The sequence below is a fragment of the Myxine glutinosa genome, chromosome 7 (genome assembly GCF_964187855.1).
Source record: "Myxine glutinosa chromosome 7, kmMyxGlut1.1, whole genome shotgun sequence".
Lineage (NCBI taxonomy): Eukaryota > Metazoa > Chordata > Myxini > Myxiniformes > Myxinidae > Myxine > Myxine glutinosa.
The window spans coordinates 49,304,979-49,331,030 of NC_136267.1; the positions used below are offsets into that span (position 1 = coordinate 49,304,979).

Sequence of the window (26,052 nt, forward strand, 5' to 3'; positions counted from 1 at the left end):
GGACATAGCTCGGTAAGTAATTGTCCGATTAATATGAAACCTTGAAAAGGCACATCCTCGGGTCCCCAGCAATATACCTGGCAAGTTAAAAGTATATCGGACCCGTGGTTGTCGAGAAACAGCGGTCACAGACAAACAAACGTACAGACAGAGATTACTGGAATTATAGATAGATACAGTATATAATAATAATAATAATAATAATTCATTTATTTTGTATAGCGCTTTTCAAGTAGCCCAAAGGCGGTTTGACAGAGTGGAAAACATAATGCATAACAATACATGAAAACCACAATTGCAAAAAGACAAGAATCAATAGGGAAATATTTTAAGCAAAAGGAGGGAGAAGGAGAAGAGATAGTCAGGGGTTAAATGCTGTGGGTTGAATGTTGAATGCAGTGTTGAACAGGTGGGTCTTTAGTGATGTTTTGAATGTGGTGAGTGAGGAGGAGTCTCTGATGGTGTGAGGTAGTGAGTTCCAGAGGATGGGAGCAGCGATGGAGAAGGCCCTGTCCCCCCAGGATCTGAATTTGGTCCGGATGGAGGGGGTCAGGAGGTTGGTACCAGCAGAGCGGAGGTTGCGGGTGGGAGTGTGTCTGGAGAGGAGGTCAGCCAGGTAGGATGGGGCCAGGTTATGGAGGGCTTTGTATGTCAAGAGGAGGATTTTGTACTGGATTCTCTGGGGGATGGGGAGCCAGTGAAGCTTGTAAAGGACGGGGGTGATGTGGTCACGGGTCCGGGAATGGGTGAGTAGACGGGCAGCGGAGTTCTGAATGTATTGGAGTTTATTGGTGATTTTTGAGGGTGAACCATAGAGGAGGCTATTGCAGTAGTCCAGACGGGAGGTGATGAAGGCGTGGATGAGGGTTTCTGCAGCCGTGGAGGAGAGGGATGAGCGGAGACGGGCAATGTTTTTCAGGTGAAAGAAGGCTGACTTTGTGATCTGTTTAGTGTATTTATCGAAGGAGAGGGTTTGGTCAAAGATGACGCCAAGATTCCGGATGTGAGGGGAGGTGGATACTGGGATACCGTCGATGTTGAGGGCAAAGTTATGGGTGGATTTTGTGAGCGTTTTTGGGCCAATGATGATTATTTCAGATTTATCAAAGTTAAGCTTGAGGAAGTTGATTTGAAGCCAGGATTTTATTTCAGTGATGCAGTTTGTCAGGATAGAGTGGGTATCGGTGGAGACGGACTTGGTGGAGATGAAAAGCTGGATGTCATCGGCGAAGCAGTGGAATTGGAGACCATGACGGCGGATAAAGTGACCGAGGGGGGACAGGTAAAGGATGAAGAGGAGGGGGCCAAGAACTGAACCTTTGGGGACACCTTGGGGGAGGGGAGCAGTGGGGGATTTGCAGTTATTGATGGAGATGAACTGGCGTCTGTCAGAGAGGTATGATTTAATCCAAGAGAGGGCAGTGCCGGTGACGTTAAAGTTGGATTCAAGTCGGGTGAGGAGGATGGTGTGATCGATGGTGTCAAAGGGGCTGAGGTCGAGGAGGACGAGAATGTTGAGGTTGCCAGCGTCAGAGGAGAGGAGAAGGTCGTTGGTGATTTTGAGGAGAGCAGTTTCAGTACTGTGGTTGGAGCGGAATCCGGATTGGAATGTTTCATACAGGTTATTGGCAGAGAGGTGATGTTTGAGTTGAGTGGCTACAGCGCGTTCCAAAACTTTTGACAGAAAGGGTAGGTTGGAGATGGGTCTGAAGTTGTTTAGGGTGTCAGGGTTGAGACCAGGTTTTTTTAGAATGGGGGTAACAGCAGCAATTTTGAGGGAAGGTGGGACGATGCCTGTAGACAGGGAGGAGTTTATTGTTGCAATGATAAGTGGAGAGAGAGCAGGGAGGGAGGCCTTGACAAAGCTGGAGGGGATGGGGTCAAGAGTGCAGGTGGCAGTTTTCATTCCAATGGGGAGTTCAGAGAGGTCAGTAGGGGAGATTGGGGAGAACCGAGACAGGGGATGGCAGGACAAGGGGGGGCAGGTGGTTGGAGGGGGAGCGGGTGCGGCGGTGGTCAAGCTGTTGTAGATGTTGTCAATTTTGCGTTGGAAGAAAGAGAGGAAGGAGATGCAGTTGTCTACTGTGAATGACTGGGTGGTGGTTTTCAGGGGGCGGAGGAGTTTGTTTATTGTCGAGAAGAGTGCTTTTGGGTTTCCGGAGCCAGAGTGGATAATTTGAGAGTAGTAGGCGGAGCGGGCGCGGGAGAGGGCATCTTTGTAGTGTTGTAGGTGGTCCTTGTAGGCTTGGGAGTGAACTGTGAGACCTGTTTTATTGCGGAGTCTTTCAAGTTGGCGAGCACGGGTTTTCATCAGGCGTAGTTCGGGGGTAAACCAGGGAGCAGAATGGGTGAAAGAAACTGTTTTGGTTTTTACAGGCGCAAGCTGGTCAAGGCAGGAGGAGAGAGTGTGGTTGTAGTAGTCAGTGAGGTCGGAAGGGGTGTGGAGGTCAACGAAGGGAGAAGTGGACATTTTTTCAGAGAGGGTGGATGAGAATGAGGTAGGTGAAAGAGCGTTTAGCTGATGGAAGGTGATAGTGCGATAATGTCTTGGTGTTGGGGTGGGGATGTTGATGGTCATAGTGATAGCTAAGTGGTCAGAGAGGGTGAGGTTGGAACCAGAGAGATGGTGCAAATTTAATCCAGTGGAGCAGACAAGGTCCAAAATGTGACCACGGATATGGGTAGGAAAGTCGACATGTTGAGTGAGGTTAAAGCAGGTGAGTAAATCAGTGAAGTCAGTGGTTATTGTGGAGTCAGTGGAGTCCATGTGGATATTGAAATCACCAAGGAGGAGGATTGAGGGGGAGAGGGAACATAGCTGGGTCAGAAAGTAGGAGAAGTCAGACAGGAATGATGGGTGTGGTTTGGGAGGGCGGTAGACGACAGCCATGACTGACTGCGTGCGACCAGAGAGTTTAAAAGCCAGGTGTTCAAATGATGAGGATGAGGCGATGGGGATGAGGCTGGTGCTGATGTCTTGACGGTGGATAACGGCAATTCCACCACCTCGGCCCCCCGAGCGTGGTTTATTGACGTAGGAATATCCATTGGGTGTGGTGAGGTTGAGTGTGTAGTAGTCCAGAGGTTGTTGCCAGGTTTCAGTGAGACAGAGAAAGTCCAGTTTGTTATCCAGGATGTATTCGTTCAGGATGAGGCATTTGTTGTTGAGGGACCGGGTGTTGAACAGGGTGAGCTTGATGTTGTTTTGAACAGCAGGGATGAATTCAGGCGATTTAGCCAGGGTTCGTAGGCAGGAGGTGCGATCGTGTGTGTTGCTGTGACCAGGTGCGCTGGGACGATGGGTGGGAGTGCGCTGAGCCGACCAGAGGACGGGGATGGAGTGACCTGATTGCAAATATACAAACTTACGACCGGAGCCACGGTGAATGTACCTGGGTCGTCGGAGGAGTCCATTTGATTTGATGGCAGAGATGCATGATGGGGTGGAGCGGGTATTGAGCAGAAGGAGCCTTGCGGCGGAGTACCGCAGAGCCATGCCAGGCAGGAGCGGAGAGACGAGACGAGGCCAAGGTTGAGGAGGTGAAACAATGGTCCCAACCCACGGGAGCGGGCCCGAGGAAACGAAGGAGCCAGGTAGGTGAAGCCAGGAGCAGAGCCGGGACCAAGCAGAGGGCAGGCAGGAACAAAGAGACGATCACGAGGCCAAGGTTGATCACAGCAAAGCGGCAAATGCAGCGGCAATCGACCGCCGCCGCTACAAATCTAGATCACGGCGGGAAACCGCCACCAAACCGCTGCGATGGTCACAACCCACGAGAGCGTGCCCGAGGAAACAGCGAGCAGGCGAAGGAGCCGGGCAGGCGAAGCAGGGAGCAGAGCCGGGGCTATGCAGAGGGCAGACTCAATGGCCAAAAAAATCCGCACGACCACCAAAAAAGCAAGCAACTCACAGTGGCCCGGTCAAAGAAGCGGCGAGCATGTGACGCCTGCGTCCTCTTCATACCGGACCGGAAGCGGAAGTCAATACAGTATATATATACAGTATATATATATAGATATATATATATATATATATATATATATATATATATATATATATATATATATATATATATATATATATACACACACACACACACACATTAAATCGGCGTTACTGGCCGATTTCCCTCCTATGCATGCATATCCTTATCTCTTAATAAACCTCTCGTACACTTGGTCCGAGTTGAGCAGGTGCTTTTCACTGCGAGAAAAGGGGATTAGGGAATCCACGACACACACACACACACACACACACACACACACACACACACACACACACACACACACACACACACACACACACACACACACACACACACACACACACACACACACACACACACACACAGTGGAGTACTGCAGTATTTGCAGTATTACAAGTTCCTGCATAATGTAGTACAGTGAAATACAAGAAAGTGATAGTTACACGAGTTTGTAGTGAACATTTATAGTGTAGCACTTATACTACGATCCGGGTAAAGTGGAATACAGCATAACAGTGTAAAGTGTGAATATATTACCGTGACCTTGGGTTGATCACTGAATGACCGCTTGTTGCACTGCAGCTGCGCATTGACCAGGCTATCAATCATCGTCTGTTGTTCGGGAGACAGTCGAGCAGGTGTTGGAGGACAGGGAGAGGACGGCGGCGAAACTAGTATGACCCCTGATTGCGATCCCATATCTTCATCTATCCCACGGCGTGCCCCTTTCTTCTTTCGTATTTGCTCTTCAGAAAGTACACCTGTTGGGAGCAGAATTTTTACATGCCATTCTGCGTACTGTGGAAGTACCTTTATTGAACTGGTTAAAAGTCGCCATTTTTTTGATGTACTGTATAAAACTTTAAATGGTTGCATGGTTATACAAGAGTCGATACAAAAGTGATGCTTCTTATTTCATTTCTCACTAAATATAATTCCAATTACAACTAGAGAGCATCTGAAAATGCAAAGCCCATCCGTGTCCGTTTTGTATTCAGACTTCTTCTTCTGTATGCTAAATATGATGAAAGCAGCAAAAAAAAAAAATACAGTACAAAATAATTGACGCTTTTAGGCAACCATGACCTTTTGACCTCAAAATCAATCGGCTTCAGTGATCTAATATGCAAACCCTGCTCAAATTTCAAGTCAATCAGATGAAAATTGATGATTTTATGTGACCTTGACCTTTTGATGTTAAAAAAAAACAAGCAATCGCTTCTAGCTTTTGATTGGTCAACCAATTCAGTGCCCCAATATGCAAATTCTTCAAAGTTCAGGTCAATTGGATGAAAATAGATGATTTTCTTTGATGCTGACCTTACCTTTTGACCACATTATTAATTTGTCATCTCCATATTCTCAAAAAGCTTTGTTGAAAATGTATTTGATGACATAAGTTCAAATAGTAAAAAAAGCTATGCCTCGGACAGACATACAGACACAGAAGTGATGGGAAACCCTGTCTCCTGCTGCGCAGGGGACAGGCTAACTTGATCGAAGTTGTTGGCGCGCCATCGCAAATCCCCATACTTCCCACCTAAAGCAAGGATGAAAGTTCAGGCTGGAGTTCCTCAAGGTAGTGTTCTGGGCCCTGTGCTTTTTCTGGTCTTTATCAATGATCTCTCCGACTCTCTGGAAAAAAAAATAATAATAATAACCACCTTTAGAGGCCATTTTTCCCCGCAAAGCGGGGGTTGGCCTTTTTCGGGAACCGTGGTTGTTGTTGTTTTTCGGTCCCCTATTTGAAGCAATGTTTTACGGCCGGATGCCCTTCCTTTTGATGCCAACCCTTTTTGCCGCCTTTAACGACAAACAGGGAATTACCAGTGAACTGGTACTCAATTTGCCGACCTCGGAAGGATGACAGGCTGAGTCAACTCCCCTGGCGTTAATTCAGCGATCGACCGGGATTCGAACCCAGGATCCTTGGATCCTAAGCCGGCACCCTAGCCGCTAGCCCAACACCAGGGATGGTGTTGTCTCCGACTCTCTGGAAAATCCTCTCTATCTCTTTGCTGATGACTCCACTCTCTGCCGCTCCATTCCTCTTCCCTCAGATCGGCAGTCTGCAGCCTCCTCACTCTCTGAAGACCTGGACAAAATCACAGACTGATCAAACAAGTGGAACATGTCTTTCAATCCTGACAAATCTCACACTCTTCCTATGTCTCTCCGAAAAGATCGACTGGACAACCCTCCCATCTACTTTCTCAACAATCCTCTCCAAGAAGTTGTCACTCAATCTTGTGGGTCTCACTATCTGCCATGATCTTTCTTGGGAAAACCACATTTCCAAGCTGGCCTCCAAAGCCAGTCGCCGACTGGGCATCCTCCGTCGTGCGAAGTCCTTCCTAGGCACACCTGAGCTCCTCACCACATACAAGGCTTTCATCCGCAGCTCAATGGAATACTGTTCTCCCCTATGGGCCGGTGCTCCTGCCTCACACCTAGCTCGGCTTCACGCTGTTGAAACCAAAGCTTTCAGAATCATTGGAATCTCCCACGATGAAGCTATCTCTGAGGGCCTTTCACTCACTCACAGCAGGCAGGTAGGTGGTCTTTCTGTGTTCTACCGACTCCTCTCCGGCCTTGCTCCCCCAGCTCTCGCTGTGCTCTGTCCCCCAAATATTCCTACAGGTCGCACAAGATCTGCCTGCAACCCTCTTATGGTTAAACTGCCGAAATCTCGGCTCTCTGCTCACCTTCACTCTTTCATTCCTCTTTTCTCCCACCTCTGGAACAAACTCCCACACTCCCTTCAATCCCACTCCTCCATCCAGGTCTTTAAAACAGCTGTTCACCACCATCTCTTATCTTCCCCCATCCAAAACCTTGATCTTTTCTACCCCCACTAATTCACCCCAGATCCACCTTGTTTGAAATTCCAACTTCTTTCCTGGAAGTCCTGGCAGTGTCCATATGTTTTATACCTCTCCCACCGCCCCCTTCCCATGCCCCCCCCCCCCCAAAGCCCTCGCCCTCTCTCAGATCTCTCGATGTCTCCATGTCTCTCGGTTCCTGCTCTCAAATGTTGTGTTTGTGTCCTTCCCCCTCTCTCCCCATCTTGTCTACCGCTCCCGATGTTATATGTTTTATGTGTCGGTTTGTCTTTCTGTGTGATTAATGTTCGCTCTTTCACGAGCCTCGATCTTGTATACAAAAAAAAAAAAAAAGATGGCAAAAAGTTCCATCAGGAATAACCCAATATTAAATTTTGAGTAAAAATATTTCCCCCGTTTCGACCCAGTGGCCCTAAGTACGTACCCCTGGGACAAATTCGAAAAAATCGTTGCATATTTCATGCATCTGCCAATGTTGATTGCATATGTAGTTTCATTTTAAAATGTGCCAGTGCTGTAATTGCATTTGTCAGCATTTGCCCTTTTGATCCCACCCCAAGGAGGCGGGGCCAAAAATGACACTGCTCTTGCACCTTCTTGCCATGTGGTGAATATAAGAACCAAGTTTGGTGAATTTCTTCCCAATTGTTTAGGATGAGACAGCGTGACGGACGGACAGACGGAGCCGCTTACAATACTGCATCCCCCGTTTTTTCCAAAAAGCGTGGGGATAATGAAAATTACAGGGAACATGCATACATATGTGGCAAATATGAAGATGAAACTTGGTGGACTGTCTCTGTCAAGTGCAATGCACTTTAATGAGCACATCAATACCACTTTTGTTTTCCGGTGGTTGCATGCCGACTACTTTGAGGTTGGTCGTCGATATGGATATCCCCGTTCATGAAATGCTTTGCCCAAAGTCTAACGGTGCTCACATCAATTGCAAAGTCACTGTACACATTTCTTAAACACCAATGAATATCCACCGGAGGAACCTCTTCCGCAGTAATAAATTCAAAAACTGTTCTCCGCTTCATACGCACATCTAGCAGGGCAGCCATTTTGAAAGCATGGTGTGATGTGGCATGACTGATAGTGATTACAGTGCCGCTCAACTTAAGAGGCATTACTTTCATACCGAACTTCATATATTCCAAAATTAACAAAATTTTCCAGAGAATTGCTGTGTTTGTAAAGGCCTTTATTTTATGTTGCAGCAATTTTGTCTTTTCCTTTCCCTCTTGCTATTTCCCATCTCCCCGTCAATTACCTCTCATCCCTACCAAATACCACTCACAATGTTCAAGCATGCCCGCGTCGCAACATTTCTTCATTCTGCATGCCTGACACTTCCGCCGCATGTACACATCCATGTTACAGGCTCCTTCTCCACCAGCACGACATGAGAACCGTGCACCTTTGATTACGCTCCTGCGGAAGAATCCTTTGCACCCCTCACATGAGAGTGCATTGTAATGAAACCCAGAGGCACGGTCTCCACACACTCGACACCGTTCTGCCCCTTGCAGTTTAGGAGCTGGTCCTTTCTTTCTCTTTCCCAGAACCAAGCCATCTGCAAATAGATAGTTACAATAACTATGGACTATCTGGTATTTGGAATGCATTACTAAATGGAATATAATACAAATCAACACGTGATCCTCTGAAAAAGTAATTATTTCTTGAGTCTATTTTTTAGTAGTGTTCATTAGTTAGAGCATCATCATTATCTTTTTACGGCCGTTTCCACGCTTGCATGCGTAGGCCGATTCAAATTGAAGTAATAATCTCTGTTCAAGTCCAAGCAAAGGCGTGTTATCTTGGTTTCAGAGTTTGCATGACAGGAGACAAAGTCTATCTTCCCACACTGCCACACTATTTTTCCTCCATACTCAAGACCTTGGACCGTGCCACATCACTGAAAGGGTGCCAGATTAAAATAATACACCAAAACATGGAGGTAAGGCTCTCCTCCGTGGGCTGTGGTTCTATCCCAGTTTCCACCATTGGAAATACTGCAAGTTAAGCACCCGCGCATCATTGGAATAGTCTGAAGCTTAGTGCCTAATTCTTGTACAAAAATAATAACCGATTTGGTTTCACTAACGTAACTGTAATCATAAAGTATCCCATAAAATATGTAATGAATCATGCATACAGAACCCGAGATTGAAACAAAAAGGGGCTAGTGTGGTAAAAAATGGGCACATTTGGCACAAATTTGACAAACGAATGGCATTTTCACCTGTTTTCACCCTGTGCATCAGCACGACCTTGAGAACCCGACATATGCTGCGACTCACGGAGACGGACGTTTCACAAAAAAAACAAGACCGAAAGTCTAACAGCGGCGTAGCCGGGCTTGTAAAATATTATAAACCACAAACACACATGATTAGCTTTTTAAACAGTCGCTAATGCTGTTTATGACATTAAAAAAAAAAGAAATTTGGAGGAATCCAGACATCAGTGAGGTAAGTTTTACTTACAGAACTGAGGGAAGATCTACTGTAATCTAGATTATATCCCACAAGGGTTGGGTACGTACGGTATTGTTGGAAGACCCGTAAGGCCGATGCTTTCGATATTTGATGGTCATTTTAACAATCGGTTTGTTTGTGGTTCACACTGAATGAAAAACGTAAAGGTAGAGCATGGCGATTGTGATATATGACAGGTTCGACAATATGTTCGGCCTGAACGGCATATACATCAAAATGGCAGTGTGTGGAGAGTCAGCCGCCGTACCGCCGTAATGACATCAGACGTAATCACATCACCCTGAAATGTGACCAGATCCTCAGCTCTGATTGGTATACGTTTGAGGGGACATACATACACATATACATACATGCATACAGATGGACAAACACTGTTCTAGACGGCTTTGCCCTATGGGCTACGCTGTAAAAAAAATTATGGGCGGGTGGGCAGCAATGCTAAAGAGGAAAAAAGAAAACGAAGCTGCCGATATCTATCTATAATTCCAGTAATCTCTGTGTGTATGTTTGTATGTTTGTATGTATGTATGTATGTTTGTCTGTGACCGCTGTTTCTCGACAACCACGGGTCCGATATACTTGCAACTTGCCAGGTATATTGCTGGGGACCCGAGGATGTGCCTTTTCAAGGTTTGAAATTAATCGGACAAGTAGTTACCGAGCTATGGCGATTTCTTTACCAAACACCGCAAGCCGTTTGCTTTGGACCAAACCATTGCATGTAAATAGAGGGGGGGGTTCTGTGGTCGTTGCGAATGGACCAAACCATTCATGTAAATAGAGGGGGGGGGTTCTGTGGTCGTTACTGCCACGTGGTTTCAAAGTTTTTTTTTGTTGTTGTTGTTTGCACGCATGTTTTTTTGCACCCACGTACGGGCACGCCCTAGGATGTTTACACACACACACCCCTACACAAATTTTTTTTATTTTTATTTTTTGGCAAGGAACGGGTACCCACGTACGGGCACGTCCTAGCTTATATATAGTACGGGCATGCCCTAGTATCTTTAAAATGAACCAGCTGTATATCTTACCCAACTGTTATACAGCCAATGTATCGTGGACATTGTTGACGGATTCGGACGAAACTTTGTGGACAGGTTGTGTGTGTGACAAGGAAGAATTCAATCAATTTTGATGAAAATTCGAAAGCGGATACGAGATTTGAATTTTTTTTTAAGTGATTCGTCACAATTGAGTGATTTGCCAAAATTATATATAGCACGATATTTCAAAAATGTATGGACGACTTATGACAAAACTATGTGGATGAGTTCGTTAGGCGACAGAACAAACAGATTAGATTTTGGTTCAGGCCCGGATCCAGATCTGGCCTATCAGTGGGATACAAAACGTAAACTGTTCAGCCTGGTGGAGGTATGCTCTCTACAAGTGCCGTTCTGGTATTTATTACCCTGCGCTCGCAAAGCAAAAGGCATGGTTAAGCGATCGGTTGCATGTGTATGTGTGGTGTACGTGCATAACTGCATTTTTAAAAATTCATTTTCTCAGCAACCGTTGATCCGATTGACACCAAATTTTCACCATAAGAGTGCCTCCATCTGGAGATATTAATTTTTTTACTCATAAGTATGACGTCATAGTTCACGTGGTATGGACACCATCTTGGAACAACGTTGCACATCTCTATCTCTGAAACCGCTCAATGGAAAAATTGAAACAAGGCTCATTGTCAAGTACTCCCAATGGAAAATAAGATATGTTAATGATGATGTCATCGGTGCCTTCATTATGATGTCATAATTCGACAAGTACAACGCTTGATCCAATCAATATGAAAAAAAAATTCTCTGCAACTGTAAGTCCGATGGGCATGAAATGTTCACCATAGGAGCGACTACTCATATTTTAATGATAGTTCTGATGTTATAGGTCACGTGGTACAAGAGCCATCTTTGAAAAACCAAAAAACGTTGCACCTTTCTATCTCCTAAACCGCTCCATGGAAAAAATTGACACATGGTGCGTTGTCAAGTACTCCCCACGGGGAATAAGATATGTTAATGATGTCATTCGTGCTTTTATTATGACGTCATCATTTGACAAGTACAACGCTTGATCCGATCAGTATGAATTTTTTTTTCTGCAACTGTTGGTCTGATGGACACAAAACTTTCACCATAGGAGCGCCTCCTCCTGTAGATTTTTTTATGTTAATTATGACGTCATAGGTCATATGATATGGGTGCTATCTTGGAAAGATTTCACTCCTCTATATATCTGAAACCGCTCCGTGGAAAAAGTTAAAACGTGGCTCATTGTAAAGAACTCCACATGGGGAATAAGTGGTGTTAACAATGACGTCATTGCACCATAATTATGACGTCATAATTCGACAGAGACAACGCTTAGTCTGATAAGTTTGAAATTTCATGAGCGTGATCTACGCAACAATTATATTAGAGAATGTACATTTTTGATATCATCGTTTATGTGGTCAGGACGCCATGTTGGATCAAAGAAAAAAAACCTTCAAGAACAGAAGAGTTGACTCGCACCAAGTTGACTGTGAGGGGTATCTTACGAGAATTCACCAAATGTCTGTCTGTCCGTCTGTTCCCAGGTACCGCAAAAACGGCTGAACCGATCGCAACGAAATTTTGGGTGGGTAATCCTGGGACCCCCTGGAGTAAAATAGGCTATATTGTTTTTGCATTTTTTTTCTTCCAATTTTCGAATTTTTCCAATTTTCCAGTTTTTCCAAACACGATGGAATAATATTTACCGATATGAACAGCGATGTGGCTTTTATTGAAATTCTACAAATACTGTTTAGAGTTTGATGATTCGCATGTGATATGATTTAACGGATGTTTATATAAATCGTTTAAAATAAAATAAAAAAGCCTTCAATTTCTGATATTTTGCCTTTTCATTTGGGCCTCCCAATTGAAGCCCCGCCCGTAGGGTGGGTACTGTTGCTAGTATATATAAATACGCATTGCATTGCATCAGCAGCACAGCCACGCTCCCAGAAAATGATGCAGCCAAGTTGCCACAAGCTGCATACGAAATCACCATCAGTTAGAATGCAGTTATTCATCGACGATTTATTTAATGGCTGCATTTAATGGCTAGCCTGGTGTTGGCTTAGCGGTTAGCGTGCCCGCTTGGGATCCTAGGATCCTGGGTTCGAATCCCGGTCGATCGCTAAATTAACGCCAGGGGGGTTGACTCAGCCTGTCATCCTTCCGAGGTCGGCAAATTGAGTACCAGCTTGCTGGGATGAATGATCACGGTGTGTACACCGTATCCCTGCGCATCGTAAGAGCGTGACCAAGGGTTGGCGTCAGGAAGGGCATCCGGCCATAAAAAACATTGCCTCAAAACAGGGAACCATGATTGTCATGGGGCCCGCAAGGCTAACCCCCGCTCTAGCGGGGAAAATGGCCTTTAAACGATCATTCATTCTAAAACAGGCTAAGAGGTCACATTAATCCAATGAAGTACGTACGTTCAAGTGCAAACCTTTACAAATGCAACTTGAACCTCTTGTAGGCATACAGCACTTTGTGCACCCTGATCAGTATATCACCATGCTTACACCTGGAACGCAGTCCTTCCATGTGTAGGTAATAAAGCACGTCACAGCACAAAACAATACAAGAAAAACACAAGTAGTATTTCTGTCATTTTAAAATACATTTACTGGTAGGATTTACAAGATCGCAAACCAAATTTTGTCACAAGTTTGATAATAATGCATTGACCTGCTTTTAAAATTTCTGAATTAAATTGTGTTCCAAAAAATATCCAAAGCACACAACAAACTATCCTGATCTCTTCTCTCTGCAATAATAACTTACCTGCCTCTGAAGGTAACAGGATGTTCTCAAGAACTCCATTTTGAATGCTGATAATCTGCACAGGTGCACCAATTTGATCCTCTGCCAACCCCACTCTACTCGTCACCATGTCACTAGTAACTACCTCCGACGCCAACATTTCCCCTTCTCCCATTCCACTACTGCTCCCAGCTCGCTGGTCTTCCTCAGGTGCAGTTCCATAGTCCCCAAGCTGTTCCAGTTTGTATTTATTTACATCACTGTCCAGCACAGTTATATCTATGGAATAAGAAAGGGGAGGTAGGCATAATGGAAGGAAGAAGGCAGTCTTGTCGTCAAAAAATAGAGTTTCTTTAAACTACAATGCTTAACTTTACCTACAGGCTTCGTAAAAATACTCAGCAACTTGAATGGCAAATACCTGTTGCTACAAGAATGTCAAATGGACTTACTTATCTATTTATATGGTCAGCTACTGTAATAGGTTCAATCTCTTGAATTTCTAAGCCTTACAATGAGTCATGACCTAAGCTCGTCCAATCACATCGCAAAGCTGGCCTCAAAATACTCTGTCATTCCAAGTCATCTTTGAAAAATCAGAATAACTCACAACCTACAAGGCCTTTATCCACAGCTCAATGGAGTACTGCCCTCCCTTATGGGCGGGTGCACCAATCACCTCTCTCGTATGGATTCTAACGCTCTCAATATTATTGGCATCTCCTCTCCAAGAAGGCCAAAATGCAAATCCTTCAGACAATCGGTGGCTTCCGTTTTGGTTTTTTTTAACCGCCTCCTCTCCCTCTGCCATCTCATCCATTCGTCCACCATCAGCTCCTCCAGGACACACACGTTCTTCCAGTAACCGCCTCCTGCTCAAACTCCCACAATCCTCCAATCTTTTTTTCTACTCTTATCCCGTTTGTGGAACTGCCCTCTGGAGAGGTTTAATATGCACTCTCCCCTCCAGGGCTTCAAGCAAGCAACGTACCACCATCTCATGTCATCCCCCATCCCTATCCACAATCTTTTCCACCCCAATTAATTCCACCAAAAAAACCCTTTTACTTGCAATTACTGCGTTTCTTCTCCTTCTCCTTCTCCTTCTACCTCTCTCTTTTCTTGTTCATTCATTCCCCTTTCCTGATTTGTCCAACTCCACTGTTTGGGCATCGACTTTTGACTTTTTTCGGTCAGCTGAGCCTCAAATTTTAAATACGAAAAAACACGAATTAGAATTAAACAGCAACTTAAAAGTATAAAAATGATTGCTTAAGGAACAATTGAAAAAAAAATTAATTGATCTTCCTCAAATCTAGCATTTTTGATAAGTATAATCAATAACATCGCTTTTACCTTTGTCCTTGCATATTATGTTCAAAGTCAGTTACATTAATGCCTGACTATTGGAAGTTCTAAATTGTGGTTTCCAAACTTGGAGCTTTATATCAAGAGGAATTCTTGAGATAGGAGAAATTTTTCCGGGAAGATGGCATGCCCACAGCAGTGGGCGGCCAATGAAAGGGACGCGCCGTGCATGAAGGCATTCCCAGAGATTACGACAGCCATCACCACGCTGAGTGCAGCAGTTGGAGTTGGAGCTGAGAAGGAGGGACATCCTTCCCTCCACTTGGCCACCATCTTCTCCTTTCCTGGCCTGCTCATCGCCATTCATCCTCTCCTTTTCTGCCCAGAGCCATACTTCAACAACCACGTCGGCCTGCACACTACCAGCTGCATGCCTGCTCAAGCCCTTGCCTGCCCCTTTGTTGTGCGAATCTGGTATTACCACCTTTTTGCCCCTTTTTGTGAATCCACCTTTTTGCCTCCCACACATTCCACTGCCAGATATGGCTTATTTTGAGTACTCTTTGGGGAATAGTGGTAATATTGAATGCAGTATCAATAAACACCGTTTCAGGATCCACGGATGGTCTTAGAACTTCCGGCTCAGAGTGGTCTGTGTTAACGGACCCTCTGACGTGACTTTATGACTAATCTGGGAGTGTACCTGCCATGGAGCTGTACTGTCTGAGTTGGATTCCTGGCATGTAACAAAAATGTCTTCTGTACAGCACTTTGCAACTAAAAATTCAGCAAAGAGAAAACAGATTTTAGGATGGGGATGCAAGAAGCCCAGTCTTCTCATTTGCTATTAGGTTGTGGGCATTAAAGATAGTACAATATTGTTAAAGCAACATCTTTATCGAATGGTTAACTACCTGATAAGGATAGCAATAAGTACAATTCTAAGGTAAGGACACAAACTCTCACCCAACCTTCCTTCCCTTACCAAAAGTAGAGGCTGGATGCTTCGCTTGGCTTTCCATTACAACTCACACTCGCCGCATCTTTTCACCACCTGTCCACATACAATCATCATATAATCTGCATGTATTGGAATTGGTTGGTCTTCATAGCTGAAGATTGCTGTTCATATGAAACATTCCTTACTACCTAGTGAATTCAATTATGGATATCAAGCAGTGTAACATGGTGTATCCAAGACCTCAAGGAGTATCCAAGAAGACCAGACCACTTACTACAGTAGTTACTACCTGCATTGCCTGCAGGAATTTGCAATTTGATCAGGGTGTCGACGGTAACTCGACTCTTCTTTGTGAAAGAAACCATAGAATCCTTAATGTCCACCAACCAGTGCTGGCAGATTAATCATCCAGCGTACATAACGTCCTTCCGATGGACGACACACACATCGATTTCCTCGCCCTGCCGCGAAACACCAGGGTGACAGCTTATAGCCGGCTCGAGATTTTCACCCTGGCTCGAGAACTCAGAGCCAAGGGCGTTTACCTCTCGGGTATCCGGCTCTTCGCACATTGCAAATAAATTGATGGAAAAGATGGAAAATGCAAATAAATAAACCGATGAGCTGAGGATGCACATGGATGAAATCACGTACCGAGCTCATGATTTACTTTGAATCCCACGTATGAGTAACAGCAAGTCTGTGGCCTGAAATTAAAAGAAAAGTTAATGACTGATGTTTAAAAAAAAAAAAAAAAAAAAAAAAATTATTATTGTACACTGTCTTTTAACAACAATGTTAAACATTTAACTGCAAAACACCGATATTCTATCTACATACATCTATGCCGGGTCATGAACTTACTTATCAGTCCTTGTACTGTTATTTTGCGTCAAAGCCCTCACATATTGCATCCTAGACATCCACTCTCCGGTGGGTGCAGGAAAAAATAAGGCGTTCTTCTCCCACGATGTTACAAGGGATTAAATCAATTGATCCCTTTAAAACTTCATTCTGTGGATAACATTTGAAGACCATGGTGCCATAAAGGAAATTGTTCAAACAAGGTTGTGTGACACTGATAAAGGTTATGCTGAAAGGGCCGTCCGTCAGTTCATGCCGGTGTACCATCAGGAAGGGCATCAGGAACACGTGTTACCGCAACCACAACTACATGTGCAGCAATGACTGTACATGCTCCTCAAGACTATGCATATGTATATTCCACAGTACACGATAAAACCCATCTATATTAAATACTTGCTGAGACATCATGAGTGACGGTTGTCTATTTAGGTGTACCTACTCACCATCGTTTGAAACAAACCTCGATGAAACGAAGCTTGGACCCTTCAAAGGACAAGGAAGAGGATGGCTGGTCGACGTGGCAGCCGAGAGGACGAGTGCAGGTCAATCCCATCCAGCACTATAGTTCATCAGTTATTGTCTCCAAAGACTTGAACAATCTTACTACAAACACTTCACTGAAACCATTCTTGCTTCCCTATCCATTAACCTTAATAACCTTGTCAGTCCATCAGTCTCTGTCTCTGTCTCTGTGTCTCTGTCTCTGTCTCTGTCTCTGTCTCTGTCTCTGTCTCTGTCTCTGTCTCTCTGTCTCTGTCTCTGTCTCTGTCTCTCTCTCTCTCTCTCTCTCTCTCTCTCTCTCTCTCTCTCTCTCTCTCTCTCTCCGAACTCAACTTCATACTGCAATTCTAAAGTCCACAGCCTGCCATGATCACCCTCTCCACACCCCTCCTGCCTTTCCCCTCCCTATAATACAAGACACATTGGGTATCGATTAAGGTATACACACTCAGAAATTTGCACCACAACGACTACAGGTTTACTGGCTGGATGTTAATCAACATATAGTAGTTTGAGCACAACCTTTCGACTCTTGCTTTCTTAATATAAGTGGCCTAACAAGTCTGCATTAAAGTGCTGAGTACATGTATGGAAAGTTTTTTTTTATTGAAGAAGTTGATGGTTCAAACAAGTACGATGAACTAATAAAGATCCCAACAGGTCCTGCACCCGGCTACCAGCAAATACAGCATTGCGTGCAAGGGAGGGTTATAAGTCCATACAGGTGATAAAATTGTCTTTACCTTGAGACATCAGGTTAAAGTAAACAGCTGAATTAATCGCTAAGGTGACTGTGAACCTTACCCGTAAACTTAATAAAGGACAGGTGCAGTATACTCATTACCTCCGCCACCAAAGGTGGATGGAGGTTATGTTTTCACCCCTGTCTGTTTGTCTGTTTGTTTGTTTGTGAACATGATGTCTCAAAACGTTGTGAACGGATTTGGACGACATTTTGCCGAGAGGTTGAGTATGTGACAAGGACGAAATGATTAGATTTTGGTGAATATCTGGATCCAGATTTGGCTACTGGAATTTTAAAAGTGATTCTTCACCATTGGGAGATCGGGCCAAAAACGATATATAGCAGGATATCTGAAAAATTTATGGACGGATTTGGATGAAACTTGGTGGAGATGTTGTGTGTATGTGACAAGGACTAATCGATTCGATTTTGGTGAAGATCTGAATATGGATTCAGATACGAGAATTATTTAATATTGCAAGTGATTCTTCACCATTGAGAGATCGGGCGAAAAGCGATATATAACATGATATTTAAAAAGTTGTGGACGAGTTATGACAAAACTTGGTGGATGAGTTGGTTCGGTGACAAGAACAAGCCGATTCGATTTTGGTTCAGGTCCGAATCCAGATTTGGCCTATCAGTGGGATACAAAACATAACTTTCACGAGCCTCGATTCAGTATACAAAAAAACCAAAAAAAAAACCTGTTCAGCCTGGCAGAGATATGTGCTCTACTGGGTGCCCTTTCAGTTTCAAAATGAAATATGCTGGAATAACGGACAAGACTGTAGTAAATATAACCATCAGCAAACTGCAAATTGTGCTTCACCACCAGGTTACCCGTGCCCGCACGGAATTCTAGGTGGGGAATGGATGGAGATGGCAAAAATGCAACTGCCTTCTTCTCGAACAAATGCAAATGTCATCGAGCCGGAGAGCCTGGAGCAGCAATTCGCATTTATTGCCACATCTGATGCAATTAAAATGCTCTAATAGTGGTGAGGTGCTCCATTTGAAACTGTTTGCTCGATACATGTAGATTTTTGATGCCGAGGGTCCATCATAAAAAAATTATATTGGTGTCAATGTCAGTGACCAAATGCAAATTAATAGAAGGATGAAGTTGCAGAAAGGATACATTACACATCGTCACTATGGTCTTAATAATGTCATGGTTCGCCATAACCTTTCTGCAAGAATAAACGAGCTGATATTTCGATCTTCAAGTGGAATGGAATCAAACAACTAATCCTGTAGAGGTGGTTGCTTGAACGATTCATGCAGGAATGAAGGAAGCCACAAGCACCCATTAAACAAAAGTTTACTTGAAATTTATGTACATGGACAATAAAAAAACCTATTTTAAATCCAAATAAAGCAAGCTTACACAGTAGCAAGGCCAACATTTTTGGTATCCAAAGTTTAGGCTCATGTAAGACCAAGGAGAGAAAAGGTAGAAGGCAATGGGAAAACACAGGGATGCAACAAGCGGATGAACGAACAAGAGGAGAAGAAAGAATGGAAAACCACCAGGCATTGATGAGGTGTGCACAGAGATGATAATTGCAGCGGGAGAAGCCGGAGTCAGTCGGACGAAGACGTTGTTGAATGTATGTATGAGAGAGGGTTCAATTCCAGAGGAATGGAGGACAGGGTTAATTGTGCCGATATGGAATTGGAAGGGGAAGGTGATGTTCAAGATTCGGGGAAGTACAGTGGCATGACACTCCCTAGTTATGTCATAAAGGTGCTGGGGAGGGTTCTGCATGGGAGGATAAGGAAAAGTGTGGAGAATGAGATCGGAGAAGAGCAGCAGGGATTTAGAAGGGGTAGGGAAATGACAGGTGGGATGTTCATGCTGAAACAGCTGGTGGGGAAGAGGTTGTGGGTGCAAGGTGAAATGGCATTGGGATTTGTGGACCTGGAGGAGGCCTAAGACACTGTCCTGAGAGAGATGGTGATGGCAACATTGAGATGGATGAGAGTGCTGGAAGCAGAAGTTAGGTTGGTGGAAGGGATGTACAAGGGAGAAAAGGGAAGAGTTTTGGTTGGTCATGGGATGTTGGAGGAGTTCAGTGTGAACATCGGTTTGAGGCAGGGAAGCACTCTCAGCTCACTCATGTTTATCAGGGTGATGGAGATAGTAAGCAGGAAGGTGAACATGAGGGGTAGTATGGGGAGGATATTGTGTGCAGAAAGGAAATTGAAAGAGAAAGTTTTGGTGTCTTGTGTGATGCCGGCCTACCTCTACAGTCTGGAAACGGTGGCACTGACAGAGAGACAACAACAGAGGTTGCAGGTCTGTGAGACAAACTACGTCAGGAGGATTGCAAGAATGAAGAGGGTGGATAGAAAGAGGATGCATGAACTGAGGGAGGAGATTGGTGTGAAGATGAGCTCGATGGGGAGATTGATAAAAAAAATCCAGTTGAAGTATGCTGGACACTTGCTGAGGCTGGAGCAAGAGAGAATGGCAAAGAGAGTGGATATTTTGAGGGAGAAAGGTAGGATAGAAAGAGGTAGACTGTGGTTGAGATAGGGAAGATTGTGTGAGGAGGGATATCAATATGGTGGGGGTGGATGGAGAGTGGCGAGAGTTAACGGGGGGGGGGGGGGGGTAAGTAGAGGGGGAGGGGAATTGGAGCAGTATCAGGGTTGAGGCAGGGCAGAACCTTGCGAGAAGAGGAGGAGAAGACGAATAAGAAGAAGAAAGAATAGCAGCCTGTAAATAGTTTGTATATTGAGAGATACAACAACAACACACAACAGGCATTTTAAGGCCATTTTCCCTGCAAGAGCAGGGGTTAGCCTTGCGATCCCCATGACAATCTTCTCCATTTTGCCCCATTTTCTGCATCTCCCCTTGTTAACCCCCTTGCCCACATTTCTTCTTCCACCATCTTTAGCCAAGTTTTTCTCGGTCTTCCGCATCCTCTACTTCCTTCCACATTAATTTCCATCACTCTTCTCAACCAGTCACTTTCATCTTTCCTCAACACATGACCAAACCATCTCAACGTATTTCTCTTCACAGCATCCATCACAGGCTCTATTCCCATCATCTTTCGCAATTCATCATTTGTCTTCCTCTCTCTCAACGATACTCCACATCCACCGAACCATTCACATTTCCACCCTTTCCAGCCTTCGTTGCTGCTCTACGTTCATTGCCCATGTCTCGCTCGCATAAATCATAATACTTCTCACACATGCAGCACACACCTTTCCCTTCAGCTTCAATGCCACTCCCCTCCTCATCAGCACGCCACTCAGTTCATGAAACTTCTTCCATGCACATCTCACTCGAACAACCGTTGCGGAGTCTGATCCACCTTCTCCATTCAGCATGTCTCCGAGGTAGCAAAATGTTTTCACACCTTCCAGCTTCATGCTGTCTCCAAGACCCAACTCAACATTTCCTCCATCTGCAGCAGCTCCCTCTGTGCACACCTTACATTTGAATGTAGCTGCCACACTGCTTAATGACCCTCTCAAACCACTACATTTTTGACGAACCCACTCAGCGCACATTGTACATTGAATGGAGTTCACTCTGACACCCTTCCTGCACACAGCACACGACCACTTTCCAGTTCTTTCCACCTCACCACATGCTTTACCACTTGCCATCAACTTCGTCTTTCCGATATTCACCTTCAGACCTTTTGTCTCCATTCATTCCTTCCACTTGTTCATCTTCTCCTTCTGTCCATCCAAACTTTCTGCAATCAACACCAGATCATCTGCATACAACAACTCCCACGGCAAACCCTCCTTTACGTTCCAAGCCAGCACCTCCATCACAGCTACAAATAGTAGTGGACTTAGTACCGACCCCTGATGCACTCCCACCTTCACCTCAAACTCACCACTGTTCCCGTCCTTCATCCTTACAGCTGTGCGTGCTCTTTCGTACATTGCCATCACCACTATGATCAACCACTCCTCCACTCCTAACTTCCTCAATGCTCATGTCACTACTTCGCGTGGAACCCTATCGAATGCTTTCTCCAGATCAACAAACCCAAGAAACAACATCTTCCTCTTCTCCATGTACTTCTCCTGCAACTGCCTTACAATAAAAAGTGCGTCTGTCATTCCTCTTCCTGGCAAATATCCAAACTGCATTTCGTCGATCTTCACCTTCTTCCTTATCCTCCTCTCCAACACCCTTTCCAATACCTTCATTCCATGCTCCAATAACTTTATCGCTCAATACGAGCCACAGTCCAGAGGGTCACCTTTCCCCTTGTATGGAGGGACGAGGGTACTCAGTTCCCAATCCACTGGAATGCGGCCTTCTTTCACCACCAGATTACAGATCTCTGTCATTCTCTTCACACCCCAACTTCCTGCTGCCTTCAACATATCTCCCACAACTCCTGTTGGCACTCCCGCTTTTCTACTCTTCATTGCTTTTATCGCAATGCCCTGGTGTTGGACTAGCGGCTAGGGTGCCAGCTTAGGATCCTAGGATCCTGGGTTCGAATCCCGGTCAATCGCTGAATTAACGCCAGGGGGGTTGACTCAGCCTGTCATCCTTCCGAGGTCGGCTAATTGAGTACCAGTTCACTGGTAATTCCCTGTTTGTCGTAAAAAGGCGACAAAAAGGGTTGGCGGCAGGAAGGGCATCCGGCTGTAAAACATTGCTTCAAAAAGGGGACCAAAAAAAAAACAAAAAAACAAAAAAACAACAACCACGGTCCCCGAAAAAGGCCAACCCCCGCTTGCGGGGAAAAATGGCCTCTAAAGGTGGTTATTGCTTTTATCGCTTCCTCAACTTCCTTCTCAGTTATCTTCTCTGCCGGTCCTAAAACTGGGTTACTCTCTATGCTGCCATCCCATTCATTCTCTGCATTCAACAGCATTTCCATATATCTCTTCCATCTTCCTTTAATTCCATCTGTGTCCACAACGATTTGTCCCACTTCATCCTTCAAGTAACTCACCCCCATCACATCACACCTCTCTTTCGCTATCTGCTTTGCAATCCTGAATACCGCTCTCTGACCCTCTTCCGAATCCAAGCGTTCTCCTAACATTTTCCTTCATGCCTCCTGTGCCTTTGCTACCTCTTTCTTTGCAGCCTTCTTGGCTGCCTTATAACTTTCATGCTCTGCCTTTTCTGCTCCCGTACCCTTCGCCTTCTGCCACTCCTTGAACTTCTTCCTCTTCTCGTCAATCCTCTTTCCAACTTCATCATCCCACCACCATGTTTCCGAGTGCCTCGGTGGTCCTTTTGTCCATCCACATACCTCACCAACAGCTCCCAACAGACTATCTTTCATTGACATCCTACCACTTACAAGCTCAACCACATCATCCTCTACCACACTCAGCCTCTCTTTTAATGCCTCCCTCACTGTCACCTCTTTCAACCTCCACACCTTCATTCTCGGTTCGTACTTCACCCGCCGAGCTCTCCTCGCACCTTTCACCCTTATGTCGCAGACAACCAAGTGGTGCTGTGAAACGGCCTCCTCCCCCAGGATCACCTTTGTGTCTCGGAGGTGCCTCCTATCTCGCCTACGCACCAGCAGGTAGTCAACGGTTGTCGTCGACCCACCTGACGTGTATGTAACAAGCTTATTATCGTCTTTCTGGAACGGAGTATTACAAATCAACAAATCAGCTCCATCAGCAAACTCAAAAATCCTTTCAACTTCTCCATTTCTCACACCATATCCGTAACCCCCATGAACTCCCTCAAAACCGTCCATACTCCTTCCCACATGTCCATTTAGGTCTCCTCCTACCACAACAACTTCCTCATCTTTCACGTTTTCCATCAGCTTCTCTATTGCACACCAGAATTTGTCCTTCTCTTCATCGCTCCAACCAATCTGCAGAGCATATCCCGAGATGACGTTCACCAAGAGCTTTCCAATCATCATTTTTACCATCATCAACCTTTCACTCACTCTCATCACACTCACCACACTGTCTACAAACTCCTCAGAAAACAGGACACCAACACCATTCACGCCTTCCGGGCACCCTTGCCACACAAACTTGTATTTCTGTCCCTTCCTACCCTTCACCATTCTCACACCACTTCCCTTCCATCTCGTCTCCTACACACCACATATGTCCACTCTTCTTCTGACCAATACTTCCACCACTTGTCCTGCTCTCCCTGTCATTGTCCCTACATTCCATGTCCCAAACCTCAGAATCTCCACGTCGGGCATCAGACGTTTCGTCATCATAAATGGAGCGATTTCCACCTTTGCTTCGATCGGGTTCCCCACCTTGAGTTTTGACGAGAGGGAGTGGGGTGCCCCACGGAGTACTTCGGGCTGTACCCTGCCCATATGTCAGGATGCCCTTCCTGACGCCAACCCTTTTAGTCACCTCTTACGACACGCGGGGATACCTATTCTAAACCAGGGTACACACCGGATTAAATGCACCGGAATATATCGAGAGATAGAAATAAATAAATATGTACAGGGAAATTTTACAAAGCATTAAAGCTTTAAATTTAAATACACACCATAAACACATAGATAACACAAAAAAGGGGAACGAGAGCAATTTAGGCCTCAGCTTGTCTTCTGTCAAAGTAATTTTTTTTTAAACTTTGTTCTGGCCTTGGAGTGTCTGGGTAGACAAGCGGCGGAATATACAAGGTTCAATCCCACAGTTCTGTAGCACTGAACAGAAGTTTTTATCCTCTACCCAAACTTGCTGATTTTTGGAGCAAAGAAATGAAAAATGGGGAAAAAAAGACAACTATGCTAAAACATTTTATAATTAACAAGGAGAAAAAGACATAAAATGTCAAAGCCCCCATAGTTTTAGTAATTTTGCTGTACAGAGTTAAAAGCCGCCAGTCAGCCATCTTTGGTCAGATAACAAAACAAAATCTTCTGCATATGTATATACTAGAAGCCTGGTATTGGCTTAGCGGTTAGGGTGTCAGCTTGGGATCCTCGGATCATGGGTTTGAATCCCGGTTGATCACTGAATTAATGCCAGGGGGGGTTGACTCAGCCTGTCATCCTTCCGAGGTTAACAAATTGAGTACCAGTTCACTGGTAATTCCCTGTGTGTCGCAAGAGGCTACCAACAGGGTTGGCGGCAGGAAGGGCATCCGGCCATAAATCATTGCTTCAAAAAGGGGACCATGGTGTCAAAAAAAGGCCAACCCCAACCTTGCAGGGAAAAATGGCCTCTAAAGGTGGTTCTGCATATGTATATACTCATGTATTGTCTTTGTGCCATGTTTGAACAAAATCAGTCTATGCATGTCTGAGAAAAGGTTGGTGACACGTTTAAGTAACAAAATGGCTACCAGTCGGACATCAGCCATCTTGGATCTGATCTCGAAACAAAATGATGTGCAAATGTAAAGCATTATCTGTGTACCAAGTTTGAACAAGATCGGTAAATGCATGTCCGAGACATGGTTGAGGATGTTTTCAATATCGGGGTTTTATTTACAACTAAAATGGTAGCCAGTCTACCAATCAGCCAACTTTGTTCAGATCGCATTTTGATCAGATCCACCATCGCAGACGAGTATCAGAGAGTGGTACAAGTACAAGGGGTTTAAGGAGACTGGAAAGTTGTCAGAAAGAGAAAAGTACTGGTCGATCAAGCACAAGTGCAACAGATGTTGAACGAGTGAATCATTTCAACAAAGTCATAGAAAATCAATCCGATGCAACCATCTGTCCAGAGAACTGGGACTACCAACCATCTGTACACAGGATTTTGCATGAAGGACTGAAGCTTTGTGTCAATAAGGTGCAGACTTTGCAGGAACATTTGGTTTTCAAACCAAATGGTGGATCCAAACGCAAGGTGTTTGCTTTGGAAATGCTCAGTCTTATAGACGACGACAACGTTTGCTTTCATGTATCATGTTAGGTCAACCGACAAATGTGAGGATATAGAGCTCTGAAAACCCCCCACGTGGTCAATGAACAGATACGTGACAGTCCAAAGATCAATGTGTGGTGTGGCCTTCTCCATGACCGCTTGGTGGGTCCGTTTTTCTTTGAGGAGGATACAGTGACCTCAACAATTGGTATGAACATGTTGGAAGGATTCGCCTTCCCACAGATTGAAGACCTGCAACCCAATATCATTTTTCAACAGGAGGAGGCAGCTCCCCCTCATTGGGCATTTGTTGTTCGAGGCATCCTAAGTGAAAAATTTCCAGTTCGCTGGATTGGCTGAGACAGACCAACTGCCTGGCCCACATGATCACCAGACATAACCCCCCTAGATTTTTTTCTGTGGGGGGTTTTCTGTGGGTGTGAAAGATGTGCACAATACCAAGGTGGCAAACCTGCAGGATCTTCGTTCTCCGATCACACCTGCATGTACATTGGTGGACGCAAACATGCTGGCTGAACCAGGCAAGAACTCCTGTACCGCCTTGATGTCCTGTGCGTAACAAACTGAGCTCACATTGAAGTGTTTTGATTATGTGCACAAAACCTAATGAGTTTCTGTATCATATAAACAAAGGGTTTCGTGGTATCATTTGTGGTTCAAAATATATTAACAAAAAA

General features: G+C 44.8%; 1 protein-coding gene across 3 annotated transcripts in view; it reads right to left on the bottom strand.

Annotated features, from left to right (window-relative positions):
* LOC137431212 (oxysterols receptor LXR-beta) overlaps positions 1 to 26,052 on the bottom strand; it is a 70,440-nt gene that overhangs the window by 42,187 nt on the left and 2,201 nt on the right. For 2 of the 3 annotated variants that reach the window (XM_078781684.1, XM_078781683.1), the window contains exons 3-7: positions 16,066 to 16,118; positions 15,436 to 15,504; positions 13,164 to 13,421; positions 8,133 to 8,408; positions 4,524 to 4,747 (exon numbers count right to left, since the gene is read on the bottom strand). In XM_078781684.1, coding sequence (XP_078637810.1) covers positions 4,524 to 4,747; positions 8,133 to 8,408; positions 13,164 to 13,421; positions 15,436 to 15,472 — 795 coding nt within the window. In that variant the 5' untranslated portion in view covers positions 15,473 to 15,504; positions 16,066 to 16,118. Of the gene's footprint in view, positions 1 to 4,523; positions 4,748 to 8,132; positions 8,409 to 13,163; positions 13,422 to 15,435; positions 15,505 to 16,065; positions 16,119 to 16,721; positions 17,254 to 26,052 lie in introns of those variants that run through there. The other variant, XM_078781686.1, reaches the window with a different exon arrangement.